The following is an 11,358-nucleotide window of genomic DNA, read 5'->3' as shown; positions in this document are numbered from 1 at the left end:
TATCTGTGAATGCTTCTGTAAAAAAGATGTAGTGTATGTGTAGATAAACAGTTGCAGATACAAATGACGATGTTAAACTAGAGAGCAAGAGCACATTAGATCTTTGTTTTAGGAGATGATAATTATGTAATGTAAAACTAGGTTCTCCTTGTGATTTTATTACCTTGTACATAATTTCTTACTCCATTTGTGTATACGAGTATAATGTACAAAGATATAGATATACATGCAGCACAACGAGCAACCTTTGGACGATTCCGGCTGTGGCAGCCGCTTGCATGTGTTGTTGCTTCAATGCCAATGACGGTCACCCAGGAGAGAAAAGGAGAGAGACAAAGAGAAAAAGTGTGATAGGAAGGTATGTGTCGACTAGTACAGGAGAGCTCGAGAGGGAGACTGAGATGAGAACATACATTCAGAGGAAACATGGAAACCCAAACGTGTGCCGTTGGATTGGATGCGTACGCTGTGAGATGGAAAGAGGTACAATTTGCAAATTGAACCCCGAAAGAATCCTGTAACTTAGGTACAGAAACATCCCATGGCGGCTGAGCCGTCCCGTGCCTTTCCCCATGGAGGTATCATCCCGATTCGAAAGGAAAAATCATCCAGATTCGAAATTCTTTCGCTAGGGTTAGGAGACCTGTTGGGAGATGATGCTTCCCTCTGGCAGGATCCCCTCGTTCCGTACTGGGCTGGCGAGCGGCGAGCGGCGCGGTTAATTCCTCTCCGGCGGTTGTGTCCGGCCAAGCGTGCGAGTCTCCGAGCGTTTCGGGCAGGGCCGGCGAGTGGCGTTCCGGGCAGGGCCAGCGAGCGGCGCTTCTGATTCGTCTCCGGCCAACAGTGCCAGTCCTCCGAGCATTCCCCATCGATGTCATACTAGATCTAATCCCAAGGTATGAGCATCTGTAGTGTTCGTCTTCTGTGCTTTGGCCCGGTGCTTCGAGCATTCCCCATCGATGTCATACTGTCCAGATTTTGGTCTTGTAGAAATTGCGAGGTATAATTCATTTGCTCATAATTATTGTGTGGTACTGTTATAGCACACATCTATGACTATTCATGTGTTGTTGGCTTGCTGCCTGGCGTGTGTGCTCTGTGTAACCATGGCATGCTCTACTGTCTATGAAAATTGTTATTTATCTATAAACTGCTACCCCTACTGTCTAGATGGAATTTAGATGATGATACGTATCTGAATTGAAAATTGTGTCTAGATGGAAGTTATCAAAGAGAAAACTCGAGCTGTGTGTAGGGCTTGTATGCGCTGCTGCAAATTTTGTAGATTAATTATTGTGTGTGTGGTGCTAGTAGTGTGAGTGACAGTGAGAGAAAAATCCTTGATTAATGTATGTGTTTGCCATTGCTACTAGATTAATTATTGGAGGACCATATTTTAAATAATTTTAAAATCACATTTAAAGTTCTTAAAAAACTCGAAAACAATTATACGTGATCATATGGATGTATATTGCAGTTGTGTAAAGTTTGGTGACGAAATTAATAAACATGTGAGCTATAGAAAAATGACAAAATGGTGATTTTCAAATAGTGAATAATGCACGCTCAGTTCATCTTTCCAAAAAAAAAACGATTTTGTCATTTTTGTGTAACTCACATGGTTACTTATTTCAGTATCAAAATTTACACATGTGTAATATACATCCATATAACCATGTTGATTTGTTTTCAGAACATTTTGAAACTTCAAAATAGAATTTTGACACTATTCCAAATATCGGGCTTCAATGCACCCGTCCTCCAAATTGACTTTTTGTTGTATGCATAATTATTTGTGTAGTACGACGGGAAATAAGAAATGAGCTGGTTTGGAAAATAATTCTGTTCTTTTTTTGCTAATAAAGATGACATGCACTACTGTATCTATTTGCATAGATTGTTGTTAAACTCGTTTTAATGTATTATGTATAAAAAAAGTTCAACTCTTATTTTTCAGGTTTTCTGGTGGCAGTAAAGATATATGCAGATTTCAACAACAAAAAAGACTGTTGTTTGGAGTCGTAGTAGTGCACTGATACGTCCTTCTGCGTGTGTACTCGAGTTGTGTGCTCAATGTTTGATGTATAAGTGTGAGATTTACTATGGCTGTTCAGTTAGTGATGTGTCTATCTTGTAACAAAATTCCCTAGCATAATGCGGTTGGAACATTTGCCTTAACTAATGTATGTGTTGTTGAAGCGATGCATGCATTACTGCAAGTGAATTCTGATACTAGTAGACTATATTAAAATTAGCTTCCTTCAGTTTTCTGTTGTCTGGTCTGGGGCATTGACTGTCTGTTCTTTTGGTTTCCCAAATGTGATTTTGTTGGTACAGTTTTGGTATCCATTGAGCTAGTTTTTCAATTTAAATCCAAACGTACATGGCACGCATGTGTGGTGAAGTATAGGCACAGCGCATGGCTTACAAATCCTACTTGGCTGACAAAAAAGTGGAAATAAGGGGCAAGGATGTACGCTGTAATTACTTGTTAGACCTGAGGGTGTATACATAAAATAGCATCCCTGGTTGCGGGCGTTTTTGTGCAAATAGGGCATAGCAGTTATGATTCTATCTGGTCCATACAAATAGCATCCAACGGGCTAGGCTGAGGTTTTCAAGATTCCATTAAATACGTGGTTTCCACTTGATATTGTCTCGACTGAGATAGGCGCTTCCTGGTTCAGCAGTAAAAGGGAGGTCAAAGGGAGAACATGACTGACTCTGGAAACGTGTTTTGTATGATTCAGCAGCACTACAAGGTCTAATTTGTAAATGTCCAGCAGCCCACATCGTAGATGGATTCTGTCCCTTCATTTTTAATCCGACGGCTGGTTGGCCATTGGCGCACCTGGTGCATGAGTTGGGGCGTTGCACAGGATACATTCTCGACGTCCAGGTCTCCAACTACTATCGCGCTAACTTTTTCTATGCGGCCAGCAAGACTTTCGGTCTCAATCAATCCTTGCATCGAAATTTTATTTAGCCTAAGTAGTTTCGCATTTGTTGTGATTGGTGTTATAAATCCATTGGGAACTATTGAAATATACTACTCCCTCCGTTTCAAAATAAGTCTCTTAACCTTAGTATAATTTTGTATTAAACCTAGCATAATATTGAGACACTTATTTTGAGACGGAGGGGGTATTGGTCTCTTTCCATGAGTTCTGACTTTTGAAATAAGTGACTGAAACATGAATCTATAAGAACCGCAAAGAAGAGAAGGGGATGGCATGAACGTGCATTGGATCTAAATTTCCCTTGTGTGCCATTCTGTATAATTCTTTTTGAACCGGGCTAACCCCTTTTCATTAATCACAAGTCATAACGGAAATAACCATTCTGTATGATATGATCATGCCCATTGGATCTCAAGGATGCTTGTAGCTCGAGGGATGAGCGCAACTGAATTAAAACAATCATTATGTGGAAATTAAACCACCTACCAAGTAGTATATGTCCAAGCATATTCTTATGGTATCACCATTCATGATGCAGATCTGTCAACACGCACGTCGCATTCATAATCCAGACAAGGATTTAAGTCCGTCATAATCGCCTAATTATGATTCCATGCTACTATTGATTACACTGTAATTTAGACACTGACATCGATTGGAAAGCAACACATGGTGTTGTTTTCTCCACCGCCACCAAGAGGTTCAAAACCATGAGTTTTATGTGGCTTCAGAAGTGGTGACAATGATGTGTATACTCCTACTGAAATATTTGGCTGGAAACTGTGGCAGAGATCAAGCAAATCAGTTTAGTACATAGCCATGAATTGGGACCAGAAAAATCAAGGAGTGCTGCCTGCCACTACACGATATTCAGGGTGGTTCACTGAATTCGTTTGGGAAAAGCAGCGAATCATTTAGCAACTTTATTAAATAAATGTGCAATTGATAAGCCGGCATCATCTTCACATCACTGTGATTACTATATAGCATTACTGTCTGCGACAATGCCGCATGGGTCACTTAACTAATAGGCATTGGTTATATACTTGTAGTTGGCTAAAAAAAATCCTCATTTCATATGAAATGCGGAAACATAAGAAACATAGGATTAGAAAACCACAGGAATTTGGATCAAATAGCGTTTAATGTCATAGAAAAAACAAAAAATAATTATACAAAAAGGTTTGAGTGGATGAAAATTCTCCTCCAAAATAGTGTGCAAAGTGGTCCTAAATTCCTAAGGATCCAAATCCTCTACAAATCATATGGAACTCTTTTAAAACCCAGGAGCCCATTGTGATTTGTGAGAACTGAGAACACAAGTTTTCTGCATTCGGTTGAGCCTGCATCTCATATTGAGTTAAGGCATATGAATTTTTCCAAGTTTGTGAAAAATTAAATCATGGATGCTGGGAATGACCTGCAAAACTCCATAAATAAAGATATAAAAATTGTGCACCAGATAAAGTATACAAGAGAGTATTTCTTAGTACAATTTTTGCAAGGGCAGGGCGGCAACATTCTTGATTTTTTTCTTTTAGAATTGTTATTACAAAGACAACTCATCCACCGGAGAACTGAAGCTAAGCATGAATTTATTTTGAAAGCGGTGTTCGTCAGATAAATAAACCGAGAGAACAAAAGGGTCAGAAGGATGTAATGGAGAGCAGTGCAAGCCATGGAAATGGAAGCAGGGAAGGGAACTGAGCAAGAATACTCTGCCATTATTTGCCAAATTTTCGTTTCTCCTGAGAGCTGAGACGAAGGCTGTTCATTTTTCAGCCTCGGCCCTCTTCCATGATACACATCACATACATATGACATGCCCAAATTGAAGGACAAAACTGTCATACCCACCTAATCACAGTCCAACAATCCTAACCACATTATACACATCAGGATCTCCATCTCTATAGTGACAGGTGCAGTTCCAATCCTGCCCTCCCCCGCCGCGCCCTCGGCGACGCCACCGCCGCGGTGACCTCGCCGTCCCACAGCCTTACGACGGTGCCGTCGAGCACCGCCATGTCAAGGTGGCGGTACCAGCCCAGATCCCCCCGCCTCCTCACGGCCATCTCCCTCTCCTCCCAGCAGGGCACCGCCGTCGAGGCCGCCGACCTGATCCTCATCGACGCCGTCCGTCTCGGCAGCGTCTCGCTCTGGTCGTCGACGAAGGGCACGCCGTTGTCGTCCTCGTCCCCGTCGGCGCATTTCCTGACGCCAACTACTCCGTCGTCGCCGGCGTCAGCTCCGGCCCCGCCGTAGTACGCCGTGAACCGGACCTTGGACGGCGAGCTCGGCTCGCTAATCGGGGAAGCCGGCTCCACCGGCTCGGCGAGTCTGGGCCGTGGCTCGTCAGCGGCAGGCGACGAAACGGCCTGCGTCTGCTGCTTGCCGTCCACGAGGGTGCTGCCGTGGGCGCGGGCGCCGGCGACGGGTAGTTTGTTGGAGGAGCCGACCGCGCGGATGCGCCAGAGGCCAACGGCGGCGGCGAGGGCGGCGACGAGCCAGGCGAAGAGCGAGGCGACGGTGTTGGCCGCCGCGGGGAGGGAGTAGAGGGGGAAGGCCATGGCGTCCGCCGGCACCACGTTGAGCAGCTCCATTTGCGGCGACGGCGACGGGGAGGCCTCCCGGCGGTTGTTCAAGATAGGAAGGAGGAGGCTTGGTCTGTGAGTTTGTTGTGAATGATGAGGATAGTGAGGAGGGTGGGCTTGGGTGGGAAGTGTATATATAGGTGGCGGAATGCAAATGATGGAGTTTGCAGTTTAGTACCGAGAGCTTTTGCAATTTCTATATATATTTAGTGGATGTTGGATTAGGTAAACAAGTGCACTGATACACAACTTTTTTTGCAAAACTGATGCATGCAGAATGTGCTAGGCGGAACACAATCCAGTTGCTACTGAAAAAAAAAAGCCTTGAATATTTATTATTTAACCTTTCGGCTTAAAACTTTAAAGCTGCCGAGGCATTTGTCGTCCACTTTCTTGAAAAGTGTATTGTCTCCCAAAATAAAGAAATCCTTGGACCTGTAAACAGAAAACCGGCAAAAGTCGAGGTGCGTGCGTGCAAAAGAGGCAATCTTCAGTTAATGGGAGCTGTCAAACGTAATAGTGCGGGCAAAGATGCCCGGAACTGGCATCGGCGGGGATCTGCGAGGGAGATGCTCGGAATCGAGCCCGGGAGATGCTGCGAGATATCCCATTTCCGCAGCCTGAGCCAGCGTCAGCATGCGTGCGCGCGGTTTGCAACCGGCGGTCGAGATGGCAAGTTGACGGAACCGGCTGCATGTGGGCCTGCCTGAGATATGCTGGTACTACTTCGTGGCTCCTGTAGGCCGAGAGATACATCGGTCGAGAATTATTTTCTTGTTAGGTATCGTGATATGTGATGTGCCGCGTTTGTGCTCCAATTTTTGGGAAACCGTTTCGCTCTTCTTCGGTCCGTAACCACAATTTCTTCCAACTTCGGCGTACCGGCCGAGGGCTGTGTTTGTGTTTGGTTTGAGAAAGGAAACCACCAGAGATACGGAGTATATCGGTTTGGCATGACACGAGCATCTCGTGTGATCAACGTGCTGCCCCACGTCTGAACGTTCTATCCAATCGATCACGGTTTGATCTAGGGCTAGGTGAATGGATCCTTTTCTGTTGATCGTCCTATTCCGAATGTTCGATGGATCACACCCGAGACCGGACGATTGGAGCTGCGGCCTTGTGGTTGTGGGCATCTGTGTCTGCGATCCAGGTACCGGTACAGCAACAACACTTAGTCCATACCCCCGAAATCATTACATAAAAAAAAGAACACTCCACTTTTTCAGGTCACGACAAATGACGCACATGCAGCGCGCCACTTGTCGCAATCTGGGAGTTTTCCCTTTTTTCGTAGATTCGCTTATTCCAAACGCTTTATCTTTTAAACCGTGCGTCCAAATCTTGAATCGTTTTCACCATTGGATTTCTCGCGTCGAGATCTTCAAAACTAGATCCCATGTTGATAGGTTTTGACAAATTTTTTTTCATGAAAAAAACTGGACGAAAAAAACCGGGCGAAAAAACCGAACCGGGAGCACGGTTTTTTCCCTTTCCGAAAGAGGCACACCCGTGCCTCTCGCGAAATCACACCCTGCCTCTCGTGGAAGCAAAACCATGACTCTCGTGGAAGGAAAAAAACAGAAAACACGTTTTTTTCCATCTCCGAGAGGCACGGCCGTGTTTCTCGTGAAAGCACAACCATGCCTCTCGTGGAAGCAAAACCATGACTCTCATGGAAGGAAAAAAACAAAAAACACGTTTTTTTCCATTTCCGAGAGGCACGGCCGTGTTTCTCGTGAAAGCACAACCATGCCTCTCGCGGAAGCAAAACCGTGACTCACGAAAGAAAAAAAATAAAAAAAACACGTATTTTTTCCCTTTCTGAGAGGCACAACCGTGACTCTCGCGAAAGCACAATCGTGCCTCTCGCGAAAGCAAAACCGTGACTCTCGCGAAAGAAGAAAAAACAGAAAACGCATTTTATTTTTCCCTTTCCGAGAGGCACGGCCGTGACTCTCGTGAAAGTACAATCGTGCCTCTCGCGGAAGCAAAATCATGACTCTCGCGAAAGAAAAAAAAACAGAAAACGCGTTTTTTTCTGTTTCCAAAAGGCTTTCCGTTTCCGAAGGGCACAGCCGTGACTCTCACTAAAGCACAAGCGTGCCTCTCGTGAAAAAAACCGTGACTTTCGCGAAAGAAAAAAGAACGCGTTTTTTCGCGCAAAAACTTTTTTCCCAAATTTTTTTTGATTGAAAAGCTAAGGTAGACCGGGGGAAACCCAAAACATCGAAAAAACCTGGAAAAAAACCGTTTAAAAAGCCGAAAACGCATGCGGAAAAATAAAAAAAATCCGAAGGGAGCGTCCAGAGCGCGACACGTGACGAATGGCTGAGAGCGTGCCAAGTGGCGCTGATCGTTGCGAGGCTCCCGAAGGAGCGCTCGTTAACTAGTTGCTCCCCCATACCCCGCAGTCCCGCACGGCAGACCATCTATGTTAAGACTAAACCATGGGCTACTGCAGGAGACGACCCAACCGAAGAAGCCCAGGAGGTGGTTCGGCTCGACAAGCGACTGAGACAGCCCAGCCCAGCGATATGCATCAGACGAGTGGGTCAAGTGAACTTTATATCGACGTGTCCCAGCTAACGTGTCATTTGGGCCATTGGTTGAATGGCTTTGCCGCCAGCTTGTAAGAGGAGAAACCTGTAACTAGCTACTGCAATTCGAATATTGAAGCAATTCCCCTCTCGACCCCCTTTCCTCCATGGCAATTCCTTGAGATTCGTAGCTAGTTGCTAACAATTGGTACTCAGAGCCAAAAATTCCCCACCCACGCTGGAGAATACTCACGACACGCGGCTGGCGGCAGCGGCGGCGCGCCAGCGGCAAGAACTCATGGATCACCTAACGCCTGAGGGCAAGGCGATTTATGGGACGATTACTCACGCAAGCGAGGCGGCTCATCTCCGCCACCAGAAGGAGCTCGACGCGCTTATTGTGAAGACCGTGGGGAGCGCGGTGGAGGCGGCGGTGTCACGCTCGATTGGAGCGGCGGTTGATAAGGCCGTCGAGGCGGCGATGGAGACCGTTGTCAACGACCTCCAGACGTACACCGATGGCGCCGAGGCGAAGCTGCTCAAGTAGATCCAAGACATGCGCATCGCCAAGGGCACCTCCTTCCGCGCTGGAGAGATGGATGGGTGTGAGCGCTCGCTGAAGGGGCCACCAGATGCAGGCGTCGCGGGGCTCTGTGCATCTATGCAAGTTCGGGGTACAGACATGTCTGCACCGTACATTCAACCTCCAGCTCAGGTACAGCAGAATTACCCCGCCCAACATCTTCCTTCTCCGGTTTACTGAATCGCGAGCGTCGGAGTGGTTCATCGTCTTCGTGAGGCCATTCCGGGCATGGGAAACTACCATCTGTCGATTTTCCGAGGTTTGGTGGAGAAAATCCAAAGTTGTGGCAGACTCGGTGGGAGGATTATTTTGATATGTTTGACACTGATTCGGACTTGTGGATTGCGGTGGCTGCGATGCAGTTTGAAGGCCCGACAGCACGTTGGTTATCTTCAGTTCAACACAAGTTTGTTCGATCATCTTAGGAAGATTTTTGCGCTGCTGTGATCAACCGTTTTGGCCGCAATCAGCACCAATCCCTAGTGCGCAAGCTGTATCGTCTGCTTCAGACCGGCTCTATGGAGGAGTACATAACTCAATTCTCTTAACTTATGGACCAGTTGACTGCATATGAGCCTGAACCTAGTATGCTACATTATACCACCCAGTTTGTGGATGGACTGAAGCACAACGTCAGAATGACAGTAGCTATCCAACGTCATGTTGATTTGGACATGGCCTACTCAATTGCTTTGGTGCAAGAGGAAGTTCGTGACAGTGAGCGAGACTGCAACAAGCGCTCTTATTCTTCTGCTTCATCTAGACAGTACAGACAACAACCTGATAATAAGGTACAAACATATGCTAGAATTGGGGATTCTCACAAAGGAACAACTGCTTCAGAGGATAAGTTAGCGACTCTCAAAGCACATCGCAGAGCCAAGGGTCCGTGTTACATATGTGGTGAAAAATGGGGCAGAGAACATAGGTGCAATACTACAGTGAAATTACATGTAGTGCAGGAATTGTTGGAATTTTGTGCACCAGAATCGCCTGATTCTGATGAGAGTGATATGGATCCAATGGTGTTATCTGCAGAAACACAATCAGCTAGTCGAACTAACAGTGCTATTCGACTCACTTGTCAAGTTTCAGGACATGAAGTAGTCTTCTTATTGGATTCTGGTAGCTCACATTAATTTCTCAGTGACAGGCAGGTCATTTAGTGGGTCAGCAACCTTTGAGCAAGGTGCAGAAAGTCAGGATCGCTGGAGGAGGACAACTAGAATGCTCTGCTTGGATTCCTAACTGTGGATGGTCAGTGGGGGGACATCAGTTTGTTACTAATTTCAAAATCCCGCCTCTGCAACATTATGATGGGATTATTGGGATGGATTGGCTCTCGGCTCAGGGAACTATGAGTGTTAATTGGTTACAAAAATGGCTATCCTTTGATTACAAGGGCACAAAAGTGGTTCTACAAGGAGATCTGCCATCTGAGTGTGAATTCATTGTGGTAGAACTATAACTTATCCTAGACACATAAGAAACAAAGTGACTGTGATGGATGATGTACCTGAAGAAATTCAACAAGTCATTGCTTCCTTTGCTGATATTTTTGAGGAACCTACTGGTCTTCCTCCTTGTCGCTCTTGTGATCACAAAATACCACTGGTGGAGGGAGCTTTTCCTGTTAACATTAGACCATACATGTATTCCCCTGAGCAAAAGGCATAAATAGAACGACAAGTGAAAGAAATGCTAGCCTCCGGTGTAATTTTGCCTAACACTAGTTCTTTTGCCTCCCCAATCATTTTGGTTAAAAAAAGGATGGCACATGGCGACTCTGTGTTGATTACAGACAACTGAACATGTTGACATGACACTGAAGACTAAATATCCTCTGCCCGTGATAGATGAATTGCTTGATGAATTATCAGGCGCCTCATGGTTTTCCAAATTGGACCTTCATGCTGGGTATGATCAGATCCGTTTGGCTCCCGGGGAAGAATACAAGACAACCTTTCATACACACAATGGTCACTATGAGTTTAATGTGGTATCATTTGGGCTGACGGGAGGGCCATCTACATTCCAAGGAGAGATGAATGTTACTCTAGCGCCCGTGGATCATGACTGTGTAGTCGTATTCTTTGATCATATACTGGTGTTCAGTGCTACCTTAGAGGAACATGTGCAGCACCTCAAGCAAGTTTTGCAACTACTTAGGCAGCATCAGTGGAGAGTTAAAGAGTCAAAGTGTGCATTCGCCCAGTGTAGCATATCCTATCTGGGTTTGTGGTCAGTGGGAACAGAGTGTCAATAGACCCAACTAAGGTGCAAGCGGTCCTTGAGTGGCCATTGCCCCAATCTGTTAAGGAGCTTCGAGGGTTTCTTGGACTTTTAGGGTACTATAGGAAATTTGTGCGCAATTATGGTGTTATCAGCCAGCCCTTAACTCATCTCCTATGCAAGAATGTGCCCTTTGTATGGTCTACAACAACACGGACTGCTTTTGAAGTGTTGTAAAAGGCTCTAACATCAGCACCTGTATTTGCTTTGCCAGATTTCTAGGTTCAGTTTGTTGTTGAAAATGATGCTAGTGACACTAGGGTAGGTGCAGTGTTTATACAAAAGGGACATCCAATAGCATTTGTGAGTAAGGGGCTGGGACCAAAGAATCGTGGATTGTCCACTTATGAGAAGGAATACATGTCGATTTTATTGGTTGTTGAACAATG

The 11,358-nt window shown here is 45.6% G+C and overlaps 1 protein-coding gene, 1 long non-coding RNA gene and 1 pseudogene across 2 annotated transcripts; 2 read left to right on the top strand and 1 right to left on the bottom strand.

Moving 5' to 3' along the window:
- Positions 1 to 435: 435 nt before the first annotated feature.
- On the top strand, positions 436 to 2,264 carry LOC125556072 (uncharacterized). Its single transcript, XR_007304989.2, has 2 exons — positions 436 to 896; positions 1,958 to 2,264. It is a non-coding gene; the product is annotated as an uncharacterized LOC125556072 (long non-coding RNA).
- Positions 2,265 to 4,647: 2,383 nt separating this feature from the next.
- On the bottom strand, positions 4,648 to 5,655 carry LOC125509258 (uncharacterized). Its single transcript, XM_048674190.2, has one exon. The coding sequence runs from the start codon at positions 5,561 to 5,563 to the stop codon at positions 4,871 to 4,873; it is 693 nt and encodes a 230-aa protein (XP_048530147.2). The 5' UTR covers positions 5,564 to 5,655; the 3' UTR covers positions 4,648 to 4,870.
- A 2,737-nt stretch (positions 5,656 to 8,392) lies between these two features.
- LOC147971680 (uncharacterized) lies at positions 8,393 to 10,145 on the top strand (annotated as a pseudogene).
- Positions 10,146 to 11,358: the final 1,213 nt, after the last annotated feature.

This window comes from Triticum urartu, chromosome 5A (assembly GCF_056163025.1).
Source record: "Triticum urartu cultivar PI428250 chromosome 5A, HENAU_Tu73, whole genome shotgun sequence".
NCBI lineage: Eukaryota > Viridiplantae > Streptophyta > Magnoliopsida > Poales > Poaceae > Triticum > Triticum urartu.
The sequence above is the reverse complement of the archived record's forward strand: the minus strand, read 5'-3'. Positions and strand labels throughout refer to the sequence as shown.